Below are 26364 nucleotides of genomic sequence, written 5' to 3' on the forward strand. Positions count from 1 at the left end.
TTCCAAGTATGCCACAATGTCGTCCTTAAAAATGGACTCTTAAAATCCTCCCAAGTTAGGCTAACTGGCCTGTAGTTTCCTGACGCCTATGTCCTGCCCTTAAACAGCAGTGTTACATTAGCCATTTTCCAGTTCTCTGGCACCCTCCTGATTCCACTGATTCCTGAAAGATTGTCACCAATGCCTGTACAGTCTCCTCAGCTATTTCCTTCAGAACTCTGGGTTGTAGTCGTTCTGGTCTTGGTGATTTATCCAACTTAAGACCCTTAAGCTTCCCTACCACCTTTTGCTTACTGATGCCCACTACACTCACCTCTGCGCCAACTCTCCTGAAGTTCTGGTATGTTGCTAGTGTTTTTCACTGTGAAAACTGACGCAAAATACCTACACCCATTGTGGTTCAAGTGAAACCCATCTACCTTGTACAGGTTGTACTGCTCCAAAAATGGTCCCAGTGTTCCAGAAATCTAAAGCCCTCCCTCTCTGCATCATCTCTCCAGCCATGCATTCATCTGGACTAATTGCCTATTCCTATACTCACTCTCACATGGCACTGGAAGCAGTCCAGAGGTCACTACCTTTGGGTCCTGTTCTTTAATGTACTTCCTAGTTCCTTAAATTCTGCTTTCAGGAGCTAATCCCTTTTCCTACCTGTGTTGCTGGTCCCAATATGTAGCATGATCTTTATCTGTCTGTCCTCCCCACTTCGGAAGCACTTCAGCCATTTAGTGCCCTTGTCCCCTGATCCTGCCACCAGGGAGAAAAATGGGATATTGCTTCCATGGTGCGAGGGTCAGGCATATCATTGAGTGGCTGCAGGGCATTCTGAAAGAGAGGGCAAAGACTTTTGTGGAGCAAATATGTAAATGGAAGCTGATATCAGCGCCAAGTCCAGCACCAACGGTTGTCACAACTTCAAATTGTTGCCTGAGATTGAAACTGTAGCTAGGAAACAAAACAGTGTGAGGTAAGGATCAAGTGCAGTGGTTCAGTTTTCACTATTTTATTCGTTTGTAGTATGTGTGTGACACTGGCAAGGCCAGCATTTGTTACTAAAACCTGCTTGCTGTTCTGAGTGTGGCCGTTAACTGCCACAGTGATATAAGGAAGGGGGTTCCTGGATTTTGAAATTGAGTGAAAACAGTGTGATATGATTCAAAGTCAAGAAGGTATGTGGATTGGAGTGGACCTTCCAGGTGGCAGTGTACCCATGTATCTGCTGCCTTTTCTAGGTCGTAGAGTTCACATGTTTTCAGATTCGAAAAGCACAGCAGATCAGACAGCATCCAAGGAGCAGGATAGTTGACATTTCTGGCATAAGCCCTTCATCAGGAATGTGGGGGTAGGGCTTGGGAAGGAGGCTGAAATAGAAATAGAAGAGGGTGGGGATAGGGAAAGGTAGCTGGGAATGCGAAAGGTAGATGCAGGTGGGGAGTGATGGTGATGGGTCGGAGGGAAGGGTGGAGTGGATAAGTGGGAAGGAAGATGGACAGGTGGGACAGTTCAAGAGGGCGGTGCCGAGTTGGAGGTTTGGATCTGGGATGAAGTGGGGGGAGCGGAGATGAGAAAACTGGTGAAGTTAATGATGCTGTGTGGTTGGAGGGTCCCACGGTGGAAGATGAGGCATTCATCCCCCAGGCATCAGGTGGCTTGGATTTGGAGGTGGAAGAAACCCAGGACTTGCATGTCCTTGGCAGAGTGGGAGGGGGAGTTGAAGTGGTTGGCCACAGGGTGGTGGGGTTATTTGATGCGTGTGTTCCAGAGATATTCCCTGAAACGTTCTGCGAGTTGGCATCCTGTCCCCGCAAGTAGATGTTGTCCAAGAGGCTTGTTGAGTCACTACAGTGTATCTTGCAGATGATACACACCACCATTCTGGGAGTGAATGTTTAAGATAGTGAATGAATGCTGATAGACTGGACAGCTTTGATCTGGAAGATGTTGAACTTCCAGACAGTTGGATTTCCACTTTGTCAGGCAAGTTTGGTTTAATTTAATTTATTGTAGTCTCATCTACCTAAGTAGAATGAAAAGCTTTGTTTTGCAAGCAGTACAGGCAGACCATAGCAAACAAGGACATACAGATCATAGGGTATTTAGAATGAAGCATACAGGTTACAACTACACAGGAGGTGCACAAAGCAAGGTCAGTATTAGCAAGAGCAAAATTATTTGAAGTTAGAGTACATTCAATAGTCTAATAATGACAGGGAAGAAGTTGTTTTTGAACTTGTTGGTTCATATTTGAGCTTCTGTGTCTTCTGCCTGATGGAAGAGAGCATTACCAGGATGGGATGGATCTTCAATGTTAGCAGCCTTACTGCTTAACAAGAAGTACAAATGGAGTCCATGGATGGGAGGTTGGCTTCTGAGATTGTGCGCAGACCAGTCCAGACCATCTTCTGTAGTTTCTTATAGTCCTGGGCAGAGCAGTTGCTGTACCATGCGGTTATGCACCCAAATAGTTTGCTTTCTGTGGTGCATCTGTAAAGGTTCGTGAGGATCCTTATGGACATGCCAATTTTCCCGAGCTGCCTGAGGAAGAAGAGCGTTGTTGTGCCTTTTTGACCACATCATCTATGTGGGAAGTGGGTTTCCTCCGGGTGCTCCGGTTTCCTCCCACAATCCAAAGATGTGCAGGTCAGGTGAATTGGCCATGCTAAATTGCCCGTAGTGTTAGGTAAAGGGGTAAATGTAGGGGAATGGGTGTATTGCGCTTCGGCGGGTCGGTGTGGACTTGTTGGGCCGAAGGGCCTGTTTCCACACTGTAAGTAATCTAATCTAAGTAATCTAATCTAAAGTCCAGGACAGGTTGTTGGTTACCGTCACTCCCAGAAACTTGACACACTGAGCCCCCTCCACCTCTGCTCCGTTGATATAGATGGCGGCGTGTCCTCCTCTTTTCTTCCTGAACTCAATGATCCGTTCTTTAGTTTTGCCAATATTGAGAAAGAAGCTGTTGTCGTTGTACCACGACACCAAGCCCTCTATCTCCTTTCAGTGTTCTGACTCAGCATTGCTTGATATCGTCCTACCATGTTGATGTTATCAGCAAATTTTGTAGATTGCATTCTTTTGGAATTTGGCTACACAATTGTAGGTAGACAGGGAGTACAGTAGGGGGCTGAGAATACATCATTGCAAGGTGTAAGTGTTGAGGGTTATTGTAGGGGAAGTGCTATTGCCTATCTTCACTGATTGCGGCCTGTGGGTCAGGATGCTGAGGATCCCAGTTGTTATCTAGATTTTCCAACTTTGTCCGACTTGAATGCTGCATGCCTGGCCTTCAGTGGGTAATGGGTTTTCTGATTGGGGAAAACTCAAATTGGCTCCTTTGGCATGCTGTCCTCCAGGCACTTGATCCTGAAGACCTTGACGGTGGTGATGTACTCGTCAATGTTGCCTGCTGAGTTCTTGAATATGGTCCAGTCCACTAATTCCAAGTAGTCCTGGTGCCTCAGACCAGCATTGTACTACTTTCTGTGAAGGATTCTCCTGTTTCAGCTTCTGTTTTTAAGCTGAGAGGAAAAGCACAGGATCGTTATCTGCAAAGTATTGTACTTCTGACTTGACTCTTGTTGCTGGTGAACTGATTTGGGCAGACTGAGGTGAAATACTTGCTTCGGAATTCCTAAGTATAAACCAGCTGTGTCCAGTTTGTCCCATACAATCTCTCCCACCTGTATCTTAGTTTGCTTTAAATCTCATTTGTCTATTGCCTCTGTGCTTGTTTGACTAATTGATCTGCTAACACGTCAACTTTAAATTCCTGTTCCTTGTTTTCAAACCCCCTTGACTCTCCTTATCTTTGTACCCTCTTCCACAGCTGCAACTCTGGGATCTTTGCACTCTTTCTGGCCTCTCGTGTCCATGTTAATTTTGAGAGGAGGTTGTGGTGTAGCGGTAGCATCACTGGACTAGTAATCCAGAACTTCAGGTTGATATCCTGGTGATAAAGGTTTGAATTCCATCATTCCCAGCTGGTGAAATTTGAATTCAATGAAATTCTGAAATATAAAGCTAGTTTAAGATTACTGTGTAACCACTACCGATTTCCGTAAAAGTCCATCAGGTTCACTAATGTTCCTTAGGAAGGGAAATCTGTCATCCTTCCCTGGTCTGGCCTACACGCATCTCCAGATACAAGACAAAGCGATTGACATGTAACTGCTCTCTAGGTAATAAATGCTGGCTTAGCTAACAACATACATATGCCGTAAATATTATTTTTAAAAACTATTCCACCATTGGTGGTCTTACCTTCAAACTCAAGCTCCAAACTTCCCAACCTAAAACTCTTCCTTTCTTCATTACTACTTCAAAATCTGACTCCTTGACCAAGCTTTCGCCCATCTGTCCACTATCTCTTCCTATGACTTGGTGTCAGAAGTGTTTTTTATTGACATTGCTCTTGCAGCTTTATGTTCCAAGATTGTTTATGATAAATACACAATATAAAAATAAATTTTAATAGTGAGATAATGGTGAATATTGACAGCAAACTGTTTTATTCCCACAGAGCATGCAAAAGGAGTGGGAAGAGGATTGCAGGCAGCGTGTTGAGAAACAGGAGCAGATAATGTCTGCACAGCATCAAACCGAACTGAAAGAGTGGAGCAAGAAGGTGGAAAACCTACAGAAGGAACTTGAAGCAATCCATAATGAAATAGAGAAGCGTCAAGTGATGGAGAAAAGTAAGAGCAAATCATACTGATAAGTTAGAAAAAGGATGAGAGGAAGCTCAAGTGGGGCGTATAAGCCAATTTAGACCGTTAGGCCTGTTTCTGTGTATCTCTTTATTTCATGTCATTTAAACAGGAACCACAGAATTTAAACAAAAAATTAATTATTTTCCTTCTGGAATTTAACTTTCCTGCCATTTTATTAAAAATAAATTATTGCAGAACTATTTTGAAACTTGAGTTATATTGCAGCTAATTCTAAGATGACACTTTTTGAAAGATATGAAGGTCATTGAAAGTGTTCAAAGGAGATTTTGAAAATTCCAGCGACGAGGACATTTAAAAATTGTTGATCACTGGCTTGGCCTGCGTTTATTGCCTGTCCTAATTGCCCTTTAGTTGGTGATAATGAGCTATTTTCTTAAGCAACTGCAGTTCTTAAGATGTAGGTACAACCTACAGCAGGAGGATTCAGCAATGATAATGTCATTGAATGTTGGCAGAAGATGATTAGAAGAAAGTGAGGACTGCAGATGCTGGAGATCAGAGCTGAAAAATGTGTTGCTGGAAAAGCGCAGCAGGTCAGGCAGCATCCAAGGAGCAGGAGAATCGACGTTTCGGGCATAAGCCCTTCTTCAGGAATCCTGAAGAAGGGCATATGCCCGAAACGTCGATTCTCCTGCTCCTTGGATGCTGCCTGACCTGCTGCACTTTTCCAGCAACACATTTTTCAGCAGAAGATGATTAGATTCTCTTGTGTTTTAGATGGTAATTTCCTGGTACTTAAGTGGTGAGACTGATAATTTCTGTTTATGAGTCCAAGCCTGGGTGCTACCTACAGTGCAAGGTTGAAGAAAGGAGTTCTCCAGAGGACAAAATTTGAGACGATGTTTGATAGAGGTTTATGATTTAGATCATATTGGTTTATATATGTTAGTCAAAAAAGATGTGCCATTAACTGATGTGCCAAGAACTACAGACTTATCTTTTGATCAAGAAATGCATGGGTGTGAGGAAAAAATTATTTTACAAAGTAAGTGGTGATGATCTCGAACTCATTATGAAAGTGATGGCAATCAATGATTTTCATGGTAAATTGGATGGGCACTTGAGAGATAATCATGCAGAGCGATAATGGTAAAATGGGGGTATACTACTAAGTGGATTGCTTTACAGAGCGAGCACAAACTTGATTCAGCCTCCTTCTGTTCTGTATTAAATTTGGTTCTTAAATATTCCAGTGCAAAGAATTTTGCTGATTGACAAATGATAGAAACAAGCTCTTGACTGACAAGTTATCATAGCTTTTTCATTTAATAAGTGTTGATCACTGGTCATCACGGCAATCTTAAATTGTAATTTAGGATTCTTGTTGCTTCAAAGTTGCAGTAGGGGTTGATTAAATGCCCACAGGTATGAATAAAGGCTTGAGACCGTTTTGAAAGAATCCAATTGTCCTGTTAGCTGAAAATGTATGCTTAATTATCTGCTCTAGTGGAAAAGTTTAAACCTTTCCTTGCCTTATTCTTCAGAGTGTCAAAATTCCCCACTGATGGTGAGTCTGTGATTTTTCATGATATATTTCATCTATTTCTGTATGTGTGAAGAGTGCATTGAATATTTGTCATTTAAAAGATAATTTTCAGATCCTTGTTTCTTTGTATTTGGATGGATAATTAACTAGCTTCAAGCAAATAGTTCAAGCTGGTATAGAAAATATGTAGAATTCAGTAAATCCAAAGAGTTTTTGGCTCTATTGATTGGATCTTTGTTTTATTCATTTGTGGGACTTGGGTGTCACTGGTTGGCCAACATTTATTGACTGACCCTACTTTGCCCTTGAGAAGATGGTGGTAAGCTGCCTTCTTGAACCACTACAGTCTACATGCTGTAAGTTGACCCACAATGTTATTAAGGAGGGACTTCCTGGCCTTTGACCCTGAGACAACAAAGGAATGGTGGTATGTTTTCAAGTCAGGATGGTGAGTGGTTTGGAGGAAAACTCGTAGGTGTTGTTGTTCCTGTGTATCTGCTGCCCTTGTCCTTCTAGATGGAAGTGGTCATGGGTTTAGAAGGTGTGTCTCCTCAAATGTGATTATAATCTTTGTTAATTTGGAACTCATCCAGGTAATGATGTTACTTGAAAACAGAAACTTTCCATTTTTACACTTCCAAACAATGTTATCAAATATTCATTTAAAAAATGCAGTTAGATCATTTTATAAGTCTTGTTATAATCTACCCTCGCAACATGCCAGCTTTGAACCCTGGAGTATCCTTTATCAGTATGACTTAAACTTTCATTTCCCAAGTGCTTACGTAGCTGCAAAAATATTCAGAAAACAGTGCAGTGACATTTATGCAATCATGTTCTGTTAAAGATGAACATCAAAACTTGGAGAGTCTCCAATCCAGTTTGTCAAAGCTTCAGGATCAACTTGAAGTAGAATTTCAACAGAAACAGGAGCTGATGCAGAAATTTGATAAAAAAGAGAAGGACCATCATGAAGAGGTGAGTAAAATTTATTAATGAGGTTAGAAATCTTGTTTATAATTCAAGTGCAAGTTTTGTAACACCATCTTTTCTATGTCTTGGAATTCATTTTTGAGATTTTATCTGAAGATAATTCCTTGGTTAGTACACAGCACCTTATAATCATATCACATCTTTGGTGCAGTGCAGCATCCAAAGGTATTTTTTGAAAGTTAACAAACATAATTTGATACTAAGCACTTAAGGAGATATTTATTAGGAGAAGTAAATAAAAATTGAGTCAAAGAGGTTGTTTTTTTTATCGAACATCTTAAATAAGAAGTGGTAAAAACATGCGAGAGAAAAGGGAGAGTATTGTTGAGCTGACATATTCAACAGAAGAAATAACTTCATCAGGAATCCTTATGAAAAGCCTATGCCTGAAACATTGATTGTCCTGCTCCTCGGATGCTACCTGACTTGCTGTGCTTTTCCAGCACTACACTACACTGTTTAAGCAGAGTGATGGAGTCAGTGACACTGGAATGGGATTTATGATGAGGAACACAGGCAAGCAGATCAAGAGAGGTGATGCCAAGTAGAACTGAATGTTTTAATTGTACGAATGTTTTGATGATTTTGCTGAAGTTTCCAAAGGGCAAATTGGAGTCGACTAGAGGTATCTCTGCAGGATTCTTGAGGGGTAACAGCATGGGAAGCATATCCATTTGAAGTAATTTTTCTGGCTATGCCTGAATATGTGAAAATGTGAGGGCATTGCTACCCATTTTGAGATTTTAATCTATAATCATGTTGCCTTTGTTATTCTTGCCTCACATGTCATGCACACCAACATTCTGCTTCCCTTTTCAAATGGCGGTTGAATCTATGACCATACAATTGGTCATAGAACTTAGTTGGTTAATTCATAATTCTGTTGCCATCCAAAGAATGTAAAAAGACTAGAGGAAATGCTACATCTGCACAAAGTAGCCAAACCAAGTGCTTTCTTTACTTTCAACCTGTCCCTACCTCACCAGCATTAGTCCTTGTGGCTATACCATGCCACGATGATTTTCTGTATTTTTTCTTAAAAACGATTAATTGCAGTGTCAAAACTAAGGGCTCTGTGATATTTGTAACTACACTGAAGCAGTTAAAGCATCCGGGCTATCTTGGAATAGTCTGTATCTGTCTAAATGTTTGATTTTGCGGATTTCCTCTGAGACTATTTGTTGAAATTGTGTGAAAGCAAAGCCACCATCTTTTCTGGGAACTGCTGTTATTCTTTTTTTGTCTTCTCCTGTCATTGATGAAACTCCAGTAGTCTGAAAAAGCAAATTTAAAACAACTATTTAATACTGTGTGAATCTGTAATGCTATGGAATCCCACCCTGCAGTATATAGAGAGTAAATTTCAGCATTAGTAACTTTGGAACTATTTGTTCTCAAAGTGGAAATGGAATAAGAGATAAGTCAATGATTCAGTCTGTTGGACAACATTGTACCACGTTTTTATTTGACAGATGGAGAAATTACAAAAGAGCTACGATGAATTAAAATTGCGTTCTGAGCAGGAGATTGTGCACCTCTGGTCTCAACTTGAGAGGTCAAGGACCAGTCATGAAGAACTTATTGGTAAATCTTTTGTGTGATTTCTGTTTCAGTGAGTGCTAAGACAAACACCTGAGTTTAAGCATGCCATAATGTAGTAGCGTGTCTCAAATGCAATGGAAAATGAATGTTTGTTTGATAAAACACTGAATATGCACTTGTGGTGTTCAGAGAAGTTATCTGTTTCAAATTTGTGAATTTGCTAACCCTGCAATGTATGCAATACTGAATTAGAATTGGTGAGATTGTCCTCAACCAGAGGGGTAAGATATCATGATGTGTTTATATCTTTTCATTCATTTTGAATGCCTCCAAGTTGAATAATCAATGTATCCTCCAAGTATTTGTGTGTACTCAATGTCATGCTTAATATGGAGAGGGGAACGTGTCACATAAAGATCAAAAAAGGATACTAAAGTGCTTGGCAAGTTGCAGTATTGCAATTTCACATTGTCTTGACTTTATTAGCTTCTTACTGTTGTGCTGCATCAAATTATATGAGTCGTCTTGAGATTGAGAAAAGGCATTGTTTTGAGTGTTCAGTATTTGAGAGTTTGTTAATTATGGAAAGAGCAAATAAAACAAGTAGAGTTTCATGAATGTAACTTTTTTTGCATCAAAGTTTTATATTGGAGAGTTTAAAAATGGTTAAACTACAAAGGTAGGTTGCTTAAGTTTGGCTTACATTTCTTGGAATATAGAAGCTTCATTGCTCATCTAATTAAAGTGTTTAATTGAAGAATTTGCTGGTATAGAAAGAAAAACTATTTCTTGTTTAAATATTGCAATGAGGTAATAGCTTAAGTTATTTTATTATCTGTTTGATTGGCATGTGCCAATGTAGTAATCGACCTCAAACCATTTTTTCTTTTGAGAGAATGTTTTGGTTTGAAGTTCTGAATATCTGGTGTGATAGAGCAGAGCAAGGGAGCACAAAATTAGATTTTGCCAATTAAAGGATGATGTTAAGGACTATACCTGGTACTCAGGTTAAGTTAATTAAAAACTGTAGAACTGAGCTTAATCTGTTTTTCATTGGGCAAGTCTGTTTAAGATTGGAAATGAAGGTGGGCATATATGATTTAGGCAAACAAGTAAGCTTTGACCTAGTTGACCTTGAGGAGCTGAATAGTTTATTCCTACCTGCTGTGTCATCATTATCTTTGTGGTTACCTCAATTCTTTGCATTAGGATTTTAGAATGTCAAGAACAATTGCTACTTAAAGCAATCCAGCCATCTATTTGAGGTTTTCAAAGCCTAAAGAGCAAACAAATGTTATGGTCTTTGATTAGAAAACATTGGCTGTCATTGGAAAGTTACTCTCCTTGACTGGCTAAACCAATAATAGAATTTTATTAGTTAGTGTGGAGTGTTTATTCTGGCAACTTATCTTAAGCAGTAGCACTTGATCTTTCTCATGGCTAACATTGCTGCGACACTGTTCTTCGCAAGTTCCTGTAGTCTTGGATTTTCCAATATGGTCCAAATCAGAGATAATTTGAAGTTTTGCTTTCAGACACAAAGGGTGTCTCTCTCTTGCTGTCTCGATGTACATTGGTATAGTTGATGCTACTCACAATGTGGTCTTTTCTCCACTGGGGAGACGAAACACAGACCAGTCAACTGTTTTGCAGAATGCCCAAGTCTGCAGAAATGATGCCAAGATTGCAGTGGCCTATTACTTAATGCAACACTGTGTTCCCTTGCAAACATTTCTATTTCCAGCTTGCTGCAGTGCTCTAGTAGCTCAACACAAGCTGGAAGAATAGCATCTCATTTTGTGCCTGGAAACCCTTTAGCCAAAGGACTTGACACCAAGTTCAATAATGTTAGGGCTTGGTACACTTCCTCCATGTCCTTCCACTATCTCCATGCACCAGATGTTGTAATCTCCTTGCCTGATTTCATTCATTTTTCATCCACTAATGGTTTCCCGTAGCAGTGTTTATTTCCCCACCCCCAGCTCACCATTATCCATTGCTTTGTCTGCCCGGCTGCTGTGTCCTCTCTCCTTCTCCACCAATTGCTCTCCCCCCCCCCCCCCCCCCCCCCCCCCCCCCCCCCCCAACGTCCCAATTCTTCAGTGCATATGCCAATCTTTACCTATCTACAATCAGTTGTGAAGAACATTGACTCTTCTTTCTGTCTGCGTGTTTTCAGACCTGCTGAGTTTCTCCCAGCTGCTTATGTTTCTGTTTCAGACTTCCAGCATCCACAGTTCTTTGCTTTTTACAGACTTGGTGTTCTACAACACAGAAACAGACCCTTTGATCAAACTTGTCCATGCCAACCAGATATTCCAAAATTAATCTAGTCCCATTTGTCAGCATTTGGCCCATATCCCTGTACATGTTTTCTATTGATATTAACCATCCGGATGCCTTTTGAAATGTTTTAGTTGTACCAGCCTCCGCCACTTCCCACCGTCTGCATGAAAACATTGCCTCTTAGGTTCCTTTTATACCTTTCCCCCTCAACTTAAATCTATCAACCTAGATTTGGACTCCCCTACCCTGGGAAAATGACTTTGGTTTTTCACCCTATCCATGTCCCTTATGATGTTATTAAACTCTATAAGGTCACCCCTCAACACACAGGAAGCTAGCAGCCTATTCAGTATCTACCTGTAGTTCAAATCTTTCATTGCTGACAATGTTCTTGTAAATGTTTTGATTGATTTGATATGTCCATAAGGACCCTCATCAACGTTTACTGATGCACCATTTACAGATGCATGCTGTACGGCTCCGTAACGGGCTTCCTCTCAGTATCTCTGCTGAGCTTAAATATAGCTATCGGGACCCACGTTTTTGACTGTTCAAAAGTGGAGAAGGCCCATCCAGGAATGCATGAGAAGTATCGAGAGACTTCAGGAATATGCATCAGAATGTCCGTGCATAAACTTCCAAATGTACTCATCCCTTGAAGCACACCTGCCCCGCAAGTCAAACTCTGCATTTCAGTTAGAGTTTTCTGATATTTACAAAGTCTAGATTATGTATTCGACTTGCTATCAATTTCAACCCATCAATGTGGAGTGGAAACAAGTCATCCTTGATACCAAGGGATTATCTGCGAAGGTGGAGTCCTAATAGGTTTTGATTTCAATTGAAACAATTGGGTCTTGCATTCAGAATAATTAAAAGGCACTGTTCCTCATAAACAGGGTCCATTTATAGTAAAGTTTGGCAGTGTAGATGGACATCTATATCTGTAAGTTGCAGTTTGTTTGTCTACCCATTTAAATTATTGCAGTCTCCAAAACATTCCTCCCTTTGTCAACTTTCTTTTGACCAATCCTGTGTTTCGCCAGTCAAGCCTGACTTCAAAAACTGCACCAAATTTTGAGTATGATGTGGAGCACAAATAAACTCTCCGTTATAATTTGGATCTGCTATCAATCTGAATTCATGTAAATGAAGTAACTTAAGTGGCAGTCCCTCTAATTATGCTTTATGCCTCCTGATGAGCCCCATCTGGACTTCCCAGCATTGACGAGTTCATGAATAGTATTATACTGGTATGTCATTGCATCTTCATTCTGCTATGCTTCAATCTCGCTGATTCACACATTGGGAAACTAATTAGCCAGAGAAGGGCTGCTATTCTCCCTCATCATTGCCATGCAATATTTGAAAGTTCAATTACCTTTGGCATATCTATTTATTGAGATTGTATAATGGAATTGAACAGGTGTTATACCTTCCTTGAGCTTCTTTTTCTTTCCCCTACCTCACATGGCTATATTGTTTGACTTGTATTGTTTTTAGGAATTGTTTATTGCCTTGTTGCTGTTTTGTTTCTTTAATACATTTCATTTGGGCATGATCCATTCTAGCCTTCGATCTTGCAGATTTTGCTTGCTTTTTGTCTTTATAATCATCATTTTCTGCACATCCAGTTTTGTCATTTACGTTTGAAGAAAATTTCTATTCCTACTGTGGGGAGAGAACAAATTGATTCCCAATCTATATATTAATTAATCTCCACTGGAGTACCACTCTGCATGATGTTGGTCACTCTGTCCTGCTGGTGGCAGGAAATTAATCATTTTTTTAGCTGCAAGTGTATTATGTATATGGAATTAAACTTAGTTTATTAACACTATTGGGATACCATTGGTCACAGTTTTGAGAAAATCCCTTCCACTATTACTCTCTGTTCTCCTGTTGCCCAATGGGTTCTTTATCCATCCATGTTTTACACCCTGGAACCCATGCAACTTCACTTTCTCCATCAATGTACCATGGGGGACCTTATTAAATGCTTTACTGAAGTCCATGTAGATGACATCTAGAGCCCTTCCCTCATCAATCAACTTTCTCACTTGCGCAAAGAATTTTATTAAATTGGTAAGACATGACCTATCCTGCATAAAACCATGTTATCTATCACTGATAAGCCCATTTTCTTCCAAATGGGTAAATTTCCTACTCCTCAGTATCTTTTCCAGCAGCTTCCCTACCACTGACGTCAGGGTCACCGGTCTTTACTTGGATTATCCCTTCTTAAACAAGGGGACAACATTAGCAATTCTCCAGTCCTCCGGGACCTCACCCATGTTCAAGGTTGCTGCAAAGGTATCTTTAAGGCCCCAGCTATTTCCTCTCTCGCTTCCCTCAGCAACCTGGGATAGATTCCATTTGGACTTGGGGACCTGTCCCACCTAATGCCTTTTACAATACCCCCCTCCTTATGCCAACTTGACCTAGAGTAACCAAACATCTATCCCCAACCTCAACATCCATCATGTCCCTCTCCTTGGTGATTACTGATGCAAAGTACTTGTTAAGAATCTCGCCCATTTTCTCTGACTCCGAGCATAACTTTCCTCCTTTGTCCTTGAGTGGGCTAATCCATCTGTAGTTACCCTCTTGCTCTTTATAAATGAATAAAAAGCTTTGGGATTTTCTTAACCCTGTTTGCTAAAGATATCTTATGACCACTTTTAGCCCTCTTAATTCCTCATTTCAGATTGGTCCTACATTCCCGATATTGTTCCAAAGCTTCGTCTGTCTCCAGTACCCAGACCTTATGTATGCTTCCTTTTTCCTCTTAGCAAGTCTCAAAATTTCACCTGCCATCCATGGTTCCCTAATCTTGCCATTTCTATTGCTCATTTTCACAGGGACATGTCTCTCTTGCACTCTAATCAACCTCTTTAAAAGTCTCTCACATATCAAATGGAGATTTACCTTCAAACAGCTGCCTCAATCCACATTCCCTAGTTCCTGCTGAATTTTGCTATAGTTGGCCTTCCCTCAAGTTAGCACTCTTCCTTTAAGACCACTCTCTTCTTTGTCCATGAGTATTCTAAAGCTTATGGAACTGTGATCATTATTCCTAAAATAATCCCCAACTGAAACTTTAACCACCTGGCCAGGCTCATTCCCCAACACAAGGTCCAGAATAGCCCCTTCCCAAGTTGGACTATTTACATAATGCTCGAGAAAATCCTCCTGGATGCTCCTTAATTGATTAATTTTAATAGCTATTTTTTGAATTTGAGTACAAATATTGTGACGTTAGGTTTTTTTCAAACAGAATTTAGATGGAACCAATACCATAAACAATAAACTTGTTGCTATTTTGGTAAGCTAAACTGGTAGCTACATCCCAGTGGGGGGTCCTGACTTTTGATTCAACTTTCATTCAAATCACATTACTAGTATGGGTTAACAGGGTGTTATTTTCAGATGGATTTATACGAATGCAATTCTCATGTTTATCGTACATGATGGGCATTTATATATTTTTAAAATCTGTATTTTTATAAACAGAATTCAAGGAACATTTGCTGGCTCGTACGTCTCAAGTGGAAGATATCCAAAGTCTCAAAGAAGAACTCGCTCAACAGCGAGAGCAATTACAAAAACAACATTTTTGTGAGCTGGAGCAGCTAAAAAGTTACTTTGAAGAAAAACTGAAAGACATGAAAGAGAAAAACAGTGAGGAAGTTGCACAACTAGAACAGCGCCTTCAGGAAGACCTGAGACAGCCTTTTGGCCTTGAATCTGAGCTCAGTTTGAATCAGACTGTAGAGCCAAGGTAAAAGAGACCATCACAGTGGTTATGCATTTCACTTGGTTCATTCTGTTTCCAATGTCATAATACATTTTAAGGTTTTGGGCTTAATTTAGGCAACTCATAATTTTTCATGATTTGAGCAGAAAATAAGGTTACCCATCGCAGGATTTTCACTGTCAACCAAAGAGTGTCATTGTAAGGAACCTGTTTGCAGTGTAGAGTGATGTAATGCAAAACAAGAGCACCTTTCTTCTTAATTCTTCTCCTTTGTTGTTCTACGCAATCAGATCAGGTATGACTGCATTGGGTTCTTAGATGTTCAGGGTGAAAGAAAATAGAATGCAGACAATTAGCATCAGTTAGAAAAATAAGTGAAAGGAAGACCTGGAGATTTGGTGCTGACAGTTTGCAATTTCTTCTTATTTTACTTTAGGGGAAGACACTTATTACTTGGTGCAAATTTGACAAGTAGTTAGGATCTGCTCTATTCTTAAGGTTTAAAGTAGTATAGCAACTGGTAGTAGGGTTAATAACAGACACAAAAAAAGGAAACATATAATAAATTAAATATTTCATTTATAAGCCACATATTAAAGCAGGTATTGTGCATAGGAGTTTTTGGATGTTTGTGTGCTCCAGGGCAAACACATCTCCAGTAATGTTTACAGCTTGACTAGTTTCTGCTCAAAATTTAAGGTGGAGACATGCTATGATGCTGCAACACGTCAGGGAGGGAGAAATTTGGTTGGATATTTGTTACCAAAAGGCAATTACAGCCCTAATGATGAGGTCTTTTGGTTTGGTCATTGGTCAGTGAAGGAAAACTGTGACTAAGTGTTACGCGGATAAGGGGATTGAGAGGTCTGGAATCTCAGCCTTTCCACTCGTCAAACAGGTTTGAGATCCTCTCAACTTGTTTAGTTGCAAGTGAGTGCTGCAGGATGAATGGGCTAAATGACTATGTCTCTGTGTGTCAGGAACTCTTTTAAGTAGAGTAAGAAGGAATATAGTGGTAATAAGGATTGTATAGTGAATGGCTGGCACAGTTCTCTGCAGCCAAGAATTTAAATCCTAAAAACTGTGTTGCCTACCCAGTACCAGAAATGGGGGAAATAGGTTCTGGTCCATGGGGCACTGGCATCAGGACTGGGGCATGTGGGGACATTGGGAGCAGTATTGTAGCAAACCATGTAACTAGGGAAGTAGAGAAGACTTTAAACAATGACAGTGAGGGAGCATGCTTGAGTAGCTGTACTAAAATCAAGGGATAGAATTCAAGCAGTAGACTCAAATACTAATATGTGAAATTAAGTGTGGAGAATACACCAACCATCAAGACTAGATATTACAAAGATAACAAAAAGACAAAACTACAAGCATGTTGCATTCATAACAAAGTAAACAAATTAATAGGGAACATTGAGCTAAATAAATGTGATCTGATGGCCATCACTGAACCATAGTTGTGAGATTACAGGAATTGGGTTCTGGACATTTGAGAGGCATTTGACCTTCAAGAGTGCACTAGGAGAAATAGCACTCTTAATTAAGAATGGCACCAGTGCTATAGAGTTAAAACTTGCACAACACCAGGTTATGGTTCAACAAGTTTATTTGGAAGTACTAGCTTTCAGAGTGCTGCTCCTTTTACCTGATGAAGGTAAAAGTCCTGTTTGACTATAACCTGGTGTTGTGTGATTTTTAACTCTGTCCACCCCAGTCCAACACCGGCACCTCCACATCATCAATGCGATAGTTCGAGATGGCCTTGATTCAGGAGATCAGGATGTATTTTTGGTTTGAGTGAAGTTGAAGAGTAGTAGATAAAAGGAGTCACTTGTAGGAGTGATTGTTATGTCTCCCAGCAGTAACCACAATGTAGGACAAAGTATGCAAAAATAAATATTGGACACTGTTAATTTAATCTACACATTTATTTTTATTATTAATGGACATGTTTGGACATACAGGTTGTTCTGTTATAACTCGCATTTCATCAACGCAAGTTCACTGTAACATGATTGACGAACTGGGGACACTGTTTCCACAGTGCAAACTTTTAAAGCATGTTTACAGCGCCTACACTTTAAGTGCTATTTCTAAAGCAGAGTTTTCTATAAGGTGGGGTTGCACAAGAACGCAACCATTGTGTTATAAAAAGACTGACTCTGTTATGACACATCTTTAGAACAGGAGGGACTTGAGCCGGATCTTTTGGCCAAGAAATAAGGACAGGCTACCACGGCAGCGCAAGAGCCCTAAACTTTAGCAAGCTATTGAAATGTTTGGGTATCTCATAACTGGCTGAAAGCAGCAATTGAACCTATGACTTTAGTGTTATAAATAGAGAACAAACAAGCCAAATTAGGGGCGCACGTGCATGCACACTCGACTCAGAATCTTATTTGATGGTTTGCTTTGACCACACTTGGCCTAACTTATAAATACTCGATTGGATGCATGCGTCTTTTTGCTGGTGGTGGTTACTAGTTTAAAAATATCAAAAAAAATAGTCACAGTGATTTTGGTAGTGAGAAGGCACTCAGTTGTGTGTGGTAACACTTCTGGATAGAAAAAAAAAATTAAGTTGGTTGGCCTTAATGCCTACTTCATCTTTCATCTATGTATGAATTGGAAAAATCAGATTGATAATTGTAGCCTGGATGAAGCGTTCACAGAATGTGTTTTTGAGAGAGTTTCTTAGAGCATCTTCCAAAACCAACTTATACTCGATTTGTAATGTGACAGTGTCAAAAAGTGGGGAGCTAGAAAAACATAGCAGGTCAGGCAGCATCCAAAGAGTAGGAGAGTCGACATTTCAGGCTTATGCCTTTGAGGCTACAAGTTCTAATTTGAGTTTATTGATAGGCTTTGAAGGAATATTAAATAGGAGGCTCCCTTGTGGAATATTAAACCACCTTCTCCAATCATTAAGATCATTGCTGAATTTCTATATCCCCTCCACTTTCCAGACTTTTCAGCCCCCATATCCCATCATGCCTATAGATGAATATACTGATTAATTTAGTATCTAGAGCTTTCTGGAATAGAATATTCCAAAGATTCACAGTCCCCTTTTTGGTCTTTAAATGGTCAATGCCTTATCCTGAAACAACCCCCTCAGCTCAACTTTTGAGCCACGCGAAACAGCCTCTCAGTACATGCCCTGTCAAAACCTAAATATTTGATCCCATCCAATCAGAGACCCTCCTATTCTTTTAAAATCAAGAGAACATAAAAACTAGTTATTCTCGATTTCTCTTCATCAGTAAGCCTTCTCAACTGTGGAATTAATCTAGCAAGCCTTCATTGCCCATATAAGGTAGATGTATCCTCTCTTGAGTAATATGCACTGTACTCTGTGGTCTCTTCAATGACCTATATAATTGCAGCAATACTTCGTGAAGGTTGACAACATTTATTGTTGGTGTAAGTAAATGTGCACTGTGATTTAGTTGGGCATCCCAATGCTTTGGCTTTTTAAGCTTTTCTATTTTGTTTCTTAGCAGTTTGTCTTTGCTATCATTTTCTGATCTTGCTGAAAAGAACTACTTTCAACATCGGATTCATATTGTGGAAGAGTTGGCACAAAAGTTGGCACAATACAAGGTAACTGAAACAAAATATTGATTTAGTCATTTAAACGCAGCCCACCATCAACTTCCTAGTCTTGTCTTTGAAGGGAGCTACATGCACTTCAACCAATTTTTTTATTCATTCACGCAGTATGGGCATTTATTGCCTATCTCGAATTGTGAAGAGTCAATCACATTGCTGTGGATCTGGAATCCCATGGAGGCCAGACCAGTTAAGGATGGCAGATTTCCCTCCCTAAAAGACTTTAGTGAACCAAATGGGTGTTTCCTGATAATCACCTCTTATGGCAGGATTCAAGCTCTGGTCCCTAAGACATTACATGGATACCTGGATTAATGGTGTAGTGATAAGGTCATTAGATAATCACTTCCCCATACCTTTTAAATACAAGCTTTTAGAGTCATAGAGTCTAATGGACCCTTCGGTCCAACCCATCCATGCCGAATAGATATCCCAATGCTATCTGTTTTTTTTCTATTTTGCATTTGTTTTCTTTCTTATTTTACCTTTGTTCTTCTTATGAATTTTTAAGTAACCCTTTGTTGATCTGTAGAAGTTTCCCAATCTTCCAGCCACCTACTTGACTTTGCATTATGGTCTGCCTTATTTTTTGTCTTTGAATTATCTTTAACATCTTTGCCAAGCCGTGGATCACTTTTCCCTTCTTACAATCTTTCTTCTTTTCTGGAATAAATTTTAGTAGGATGCAATTGAGTATCTCCTTAAACATCTGTCACCACTCTTTAACCATCCTACGTATTAGTCTTGCTGCCCAGTCCACTAGGGTTATATTTGTCCTTATGCCTATGTAATTATCGTTGTGTAACTTGAGAATGCTGGTGTGTAACTCCAATTTCTCACCCTCTAACCAGTAGGGCCTGTTATTTGTAGATATTTGTATAACATGTCTTTCATTATTTTAGAACAATAAAAAAGAAAAACTGAATAATAATAAACTTATTACTCTCTTTTCAGTTGTGGGGATTAATTGCTGTTCAAATGGAGCCTGTGTGTACTTGTAAAGCAAAAGTTGAGTTCAGTGAACGTAGTTTGAAATTTGATGAGGTAACAATCTTGGTAGAAAAGGGTGTACTTGTGGATTTCCAAAAGCATTTGGCACGGTTTCACATCATGACATAACAAAAATTAGAATACCTGAAGTTGGGTGCAACCTGAGTGGTTTTGATTCGGAGTTAGAAAACAAGGTGTAAGGGTAACTGATATGTACTCCAGTGGATAAAATAATAATGATGTTTCCCAGGAATCTATACTCACATCTTTTCACTATCTTATCTTCACTCAGTCCTTTATAATTACATGATATATCTTGGTTTGTTGATGACAATAAGTTACATAGATGAAAGCAGCAAGTTCCAAATCAGCATTGATAAAGTGGGTAAAACTGGCAGGTAGAATTTACAGACAAAGTGATTTGCTTGAACTCCATGGAAGATGAGTTGAAGTATATTCTATGTAACAAAAAAAACCTAGATGCTAGGGCGGCACGGTGGCACAGTGGTTAGCACTGCTGCCTCACAGCGCCAGAGACCTGGGTTCAACTCCTGACTCAGGCGACTGACTGTGTGGAGTTTGCACATTCTACCCGTGTCTGCGACGTTTCCTCCAGGTGCTCCGGTTTCCTCCCACAGTCCAAAGATGTGCAGGTCAGGTGAATTGGCCATGCTAAATTGCCCGTAGTGTTAGGTAAAGGGGTAAATGTAGGGGCATGGGTGGGTTGCGCTTCGGCGGGTCGGTGTGGACTTGTTGGGCCGAAGGGCCTTTTTCCACACTAAGTAATCTAATCTAATCTAATCTAAAGACGAGTAGAGAGATCTAAGTATAGAAAGCTTGGAGCAAAGTACAAACTATCATGAAATAGGCTACTGATATGGTGACTTATTTCCAGAGATCTGGACTACAAAAATGTGCAAGTTCTGTTAAAGCTGTGCAGATATCAGGTTTGACACCACCTGGACTTCAATTTAACATTTAGTTCTGGTCACTGCATCTCAGGAAAGAAACGTAACACAGCTTCACCTGAATGATACGGTGGGGGGGCGGGAAAAAGGGTTAATTTAGGAGAATGGGTTGCATAAAAGATCGTTAACTGATGTGTTGGAAGATGAATAAAGGAGTCAATGAGGTATGAATATTCAAGAGTATTTCTTGTATCCTTACCTGTATCTGTCTCTACTCCCACCCTCACACTCAAAGTAAAACAGGCTGGTGATAAAATGAAAACTAACATTGATATTTTTTAAGAGTGTGAAGTATTAGTGTGTAGAAGGAATCAAAATGATAAAATATATATAAATCATAATATTATACAATGGCAGATCAGTCTCAAGGGGGTGGATGACCTGCTCCTACTCTCATGTTCTCAAATTTGGCGGAACCGCATGTAGCAGTTCGAAGATTTTTTTTTTAATGCCCTTTAGCTTTGTTTCTTTTAAGTCAACCTTGTTTTAAGAAATGAATCATAGATTTGTATAGCGCGTAAACAAACCCTTCAGAATCCAACTTGCCCATGCTGAGCCGCTATGCTAAATTAGTCTAATCCCATTTGGCCCATATCCCTCTAAACCTTTCCTAATCATCTATCCATCTGGATGCCTTTTAAATATTGTAATTGTACCAGCCTCCTCCAATTGCTCTGGCAACTCATTTCACACATGCACAACTCTGTGTGAAACGTTTGCCCCTTAAGTCACCTGTATATCTTTCCCCTCTCAATGCACACTACCATGGGGAAACAACATGGACTTTTCAACCTGTCCATTCCCCTACATGATTTTATCAGGTCACCCCTCAACCTCTGACACTACAGCAAAAATAGCCCCAGCCTATTCACCCCTATAGTGCAAACCATCCAACCCCAACAACATCTTTGTAAATCTTTTCTGCACCTTTCAAGTTTAACAACATCTTTCCTAAATCAGGGAGACCAAAATTGAACACAGTATTCCAAAAGTGGCCTAACCAACATCCTACACAACTGCAACATGATATCAATGCACTGACGAATAAAGGCAAGTGTACCAACTGCTGCCTTCACTACCCTGTCTACCTGTGACTCCATTTGTATTTGAATTTTTGTTTAAGTGTGAAGACAATATTGTATATAACTGTTTGAAACATTTTATGTTGACAATTTGATTTTGTTTTTGTTCTACTTTCAGGAAGAAATCAAAATCCTTCAGCTGCAGCTGGAGGAGAAACACAAGCAGGAGGTGGCCACCTCTTTGATGCACAAGGAGGCGTTGGAGAAGGTTGAAATAGAACTTTCACAGAGATACTTGACAGACAATGAAGAGCAGAAGACAAAGCACAGCCTAGAATTAGCTCAGTTACAAGATCGACTGTCGGAGGAGCATCTTAAAGGCATGCAACCTTCAAAAACTATGGCATACTTGCATACTTGAAATCTAATCGATTGCACAAAATCCAACTTTTGAGTCCATGAGCACTGTATGTCAGACTCTCACAGGGCATCATTTAAAAGAGTTTGAACTAATCTAAATGAGATTGATAGTAGTGCCTACCTAACTAGTTTAATGAAATAAAGAACTGCAGATGCTTGAAGTCTGAAAAAAAAATAGAAATTACTGAAGAAACTCAGCAGATCTGGCAGCATCTGTGGAGAGAAAACTGAGTTAACATTTTGGGTCCAGTGTCCCTTCTTCAGAACTGCTAGTAGCTAGGAAACAGTGGTGTATATGTTGAGGATTGAGGTTGTGGAGCACAAGTAAGTGAGTAGTTAAAGATGGAGCCCAGAGGAAGAAGAGAACGACATTTAGACAGACAAAGGGTTGGATGTTAGTATGTCAGAGGCCAGGGAGAAAAGAAAGCTGATAATGGGGACCCATATGTAGATAAAAATGGGTTGACGATGCTGAAAGTAGCCCATGTGCATGACATGCTTGGGTATGGAAGTAGATAAAGAACATAGAAGAAGGTGTCCAAGTTTCATAAAGTCATGCTGACTCTGTTTGATTGGATTAGGATTTTACAAATGTTCTGCCCTTTCTTCCTTAGGAATTTATTCCAATATTTCAACAATAGATGCTAAGCTATTTGGCCTGTAGTTACCTGCTGCTTGCCTACCTCCCTTTTTAAATAGGGGTATCACAGCAATTTTCCAACTTCAATAGTTTGGCAACTTCTCCAGTATCCAGCAGTTTTTGGAAAATTACAACTAATACATCCGCTGTCTCTGTAATTACTTCTTTCAGGTCCTAGTTGCAATCCAACAGGGCCAGGGACATAACTGCCTGGGAGTAACACCCCATTAGTTTGTGTCATATTTCTTTTTATTCCTCCTTTGTTGGGTGCTGAATTTATCCCAGTCTTCAGGGTTATCAGTGACTTTTATCTCCTTATATGCTTTTTCTTTCAACTTAATACTCTATTTAACTTTCTTGGTTAGCTGCAGTTGGTTTATCCCTGTCTAAGAATCTTTCCTCCTCACTGGGGTAAATACAAGGAGTATTTTTACCTCAAATGTCGTTCCTCCAATTCTATACATGCAGTCACTTTAGCTAACTCTCATTTAAAATCCTTGTTCTCTTCCATTTACCCATCTATCACTTCAAATTTTCATTAAAACACCTTTCCTGCTTTCCCCTCTCAGTCTCTACATTGAATGATTTTTCATCTTCTGTGCATTCAACCTCTAGCTCAATTCTTCTCTTTCCTGTTAGTTCATTGCCATGTTTTCCAGTCTAAAACTCTCTCTTCATATAACTTGTACTTCCCACATCAAAGCTACACCCTTGATTTTGTCATCTTGCATTGCCTCACTACTATCATGGATAAAACAACTTCAATTGTTTCCTGGCTTCAGTGTCTACCTATAGACCCTTGCCCACTCCCAAACCCTCTTCTGTGTCCATCCTTGGAAACAGCTTTCCATCAAGTCACCTCCCACTAAATGTTCAAATTGAAAATATTTAACCTATAGTTCATCAAATGTGTCTACAGCTACCAACTTGCTAAATCTCAGGCTGTTTCCTGTCTTTAATGCCCTCATCTCCACTTGAACTCATACATATTTGGCCCTTCGAGTCTGCACTCTTCAGTATGACTGTGGCTGATCATGCAATCTCAATATTCCATTCCTGCTTTCTCTCCTTACCGCTTGATTCCTTTAGCCGCAAGGGCCACATCCAGCTCCCTCTTGAATATATATAATGAACTGGTCCCAACAGCTTCCTGTGGGAGAGAATTCCACAGATTCACAACATTGAGTGAAGAAATTCTTCCTCATCTCAGTTCTGAATGGCTTATCCTTTATTCTTAGACTGTGACCCCTAGTTCTGGACTTCCCCTACATCGAAGTCCCCATGTTGTGACATAAGCAATTAGGAGAGAGAAAGAACAGACTAAACAAAGGACCAGTAGCACACTGGTTAGCACTGTTGCCTCACAGTGCCAGGGACCTAGGTTCAATTCCAGCCTCAGGTGCTTGTCTGTGTGGAATTTGCATGTTCTCCCTGCATCTGCCTCCGGGTGCTTCAGTCTCCTCCCAGAGTGCAAGGAGCTCACTTAAAGATTAAGGCCATCCATTCTGCTGCTGTTGCCATATTCATTCCTTTACTTAGCCCATCAGGAAAGATTCCTGCCCCTGTTGTCCTAGCCCTAAACTTACCTTCTGTCGATTCTATCACATGCTCTCCAGTAACTGTTTTTGAGCTCTTCTTCGTGACAAACAACCGCTGCTCTCTTGATCCTATTGGAATTAAACTATGAACCACTTTGTGTCTTACCTCTGCCCCAAATTAGCTTATACTGTTAATGGTTCACTTTTCATCTACTATTTCCCACTCATATTGCCACCATCATCATCATCATCATCTCAAAAAAAGCAGCGACTCTTGAGTTCCTGTGCACTCAAATATTACTGCCTGTTTCCTGATTTCTCAAACCTTTGAACATATTACTTTCTGAATCTGTGCACCACTTTCTCCCAGTTCCATGATTGTTTTTCTTCAGTCAGATTTTCAATCTAGCATAGTACAGGAATGGCTTTGCTCAAAACCACAAATGACATTCTGTTGCGACTGACAGTAAGCTGTGTAGCGGACATGTTGCTATAATATCAACAGAGAATCCAGGATCTGTTGAACATGTGGTCGAATGATTTATCTCCTTAGTCTCTGAAATATAAGGAAAGACCATGAAGATGAACAGAAAAGAAGAGAATGCAGTGAATTAGAGTCAAATTTGATTTAACTTTGATTTTAACAAAAGAAGTCTCTGGACACATCTCTCCATCTGTGGGAAGGAGATGCCGTTGTTTAAGTAGGTTTCCTTTCTGAACCTCCATTAACTATAAATTACCATTAGCAGATGCTTTATGACTGAAAATACCAGTCCTAAGTGGTGTTGGTCAGATTTATTATTGGAGTGCACTTAGTGCACAAATTCTCATGATTTTTAAAATTTGGGAATTACTGTCGTCTTTGTGTTCGTGCATTGTAGAGAACCATGAGCTCTTGAAAAAGGTGCAGAGGAGGTTTGTGAGATTCATTTCTTTGTTACCCAGATAGCTTTCAAGAGCTAGGTCTGTGTAAGACCAGCAAGTGTAACTTTGGAATGATTTAATCAAAATTCATGAAGTATAGTAATGAAGAAATTATTTTGTGTTATGAGCAAATTTCATGTGGAAATGTGAAGGAGCAGCAGGGCTCCCACTTAAGAGCATTCTTTGCTATATTAGCAGACCCATGGACAAAATTGCTAATCTGTGAAGTGTTTGCTGATTTACTGGCAAGCAGCTAGACTTCTTGTTCAGCTGGGTGGAAGAGCACCTAGTACATGAAGTGGGTTGTCTGTAAAAGTGTTGAGATTGTGTTGCTGGAAAAGCGCAGCAGGTCCGGCAGCATCCGAGGAACAGGAAAATCGACGTTTCGGGCCAGAGCCCTTCATCAGGAATGAGGCTGGGAGCCTTGGGGGTGGAGAGGGAAATGGAAGGGGGGTGGGGCTGGGGAGAAGGTAGCTGAGAGTGCAATAGGTGAATGGAGGAAGGGGGTAAAGGTGATAGGTCGGAGAGGTGGATGGAGCGGATAGGTGGGAAGGAAGATTGACAGGTGGGACAGGTCATAAGGGCGGTGCTGAGCTGGAAGTTTGGAACTGCGGTAAGGTAGGGGATGGGAAATGAGGGAAACTGGTGAAGTCCATATTGATGCCCTGGGGTTGAAGGGTCCTGAGGCAGAAGATAAGGCATTCTCCCTCCAGGCGTCGGGTGGTGAATGTAAGTCAGGCTGGTTGGTCTCCTGATCTATGTCTTATTGTCTAAATGATTTGGAGACGACTTTGCAGACGTTATTCTCTTCGACGTAAATTCTTTTTGCTGTTCCCAAGTGATTACAGAGCTCCAAGTGAACTAGGAGTATCTGCTATTAATAACGACAACTACTTTTATTTATTCGGTGCATTTGACATAACAAAACATAAAGTGCTTCACAGAAACATGACAAAACAAAATTTTGCACGAGTTACATAAGCAGATTTCTGGGTAGATGACCAGAAGCTTGGTTAAAAAGAAAAGTTTACAGGACATTTGTGGGACAGGCTAAAGATACCAGTTCGTAATTTTCCAGTCAACCTTTTGTACAATTGTCAGCGAGCATGGCAATTGGTGGGCAAGTGAAACTTCTACATACTTAATGATGACTGCATCCTTTGTACAATCGCAGTATAATATTGTTTTCTTGGGAGAAAGTTGTTATTTTATTTACCCATTCCTTTGTCTGCCTATTGTTGTTCTCTCTCTCTCAGCTCCATCTCCACCTAATTCGCCCTCCTCACCCACCCCATTTTCAACATATATGCCCAACCATTTCCTTGCTACAGTCAATTATGAAGAAAGGCCTCCAGACACAAAACATTAACTCTACTTTCTCTCAGCAGATGCTACCAGACTGGCTAAGCTTTTCCAATGATTTTTGTTATGTTTGTGATTTTCAACT

The 26364-nt window shown here is 40.1% G+C and overlaps 1 protein-coding gene across 6 annotated transcripts in view; it reads left to right on the forward strand.

Annotated features, from left to right (window-relative positions):
• The window catches only part of pcnt (pericentrin), a 310179-nt gene that overhangs the window by 96949 nt on the left and 186866 nt on the right, over window positions 1-26364 (forward strand). For 5 of the 6 annotated variants that reach the window (XM_043693410.2, XM_043693412.2, XM_043693413.2 and 2 more), the window contains 6 exons: window positions 4520-4694; window positions 7064-7194; window positions 8682-8793; window positions 14551-14818; window positions 18304-18406; window positions 21574-21775. In XM_043693410.2, the coding sequence (XP_043549345.2) occupies window positions 4520-4694; window positions 7064-7194; window positions 8682-8793; window positions 14551-14818; window positions 18304-18406; window positions 21574-21775 (991 nt within the window). The remainder of the gene's footprint in view (window positions 1-4519; window positions 4695-7063; window positions 7195-8681; window positions 8794-14550; window positions 14819-18303; window positions 18407-21573; window positions 21776-26364) is intronic. The other variant, XM_043693411.2, reaches the window with a different exon arrangement.

The sequence above is a fragment of the Chiloscyllium plagiosum genome, unplaced genomic scaffold (genome assembly GCF_037043375.1).
Source record: "Chiloscyllium plagiosum isolate Xiang-an unplaced genomic scaffold, Cpla_swu_hap1 HiC_scaffold_7, whole genome shotgun sequence".
Taxonomy (NCBI): Eukaryota; Metazoa; Chordata; class Chondrichthyes; order Orectolobiformes; family Hemiscylliidae; genus Chiloscyllium; species Chiloscyllium plagiosum.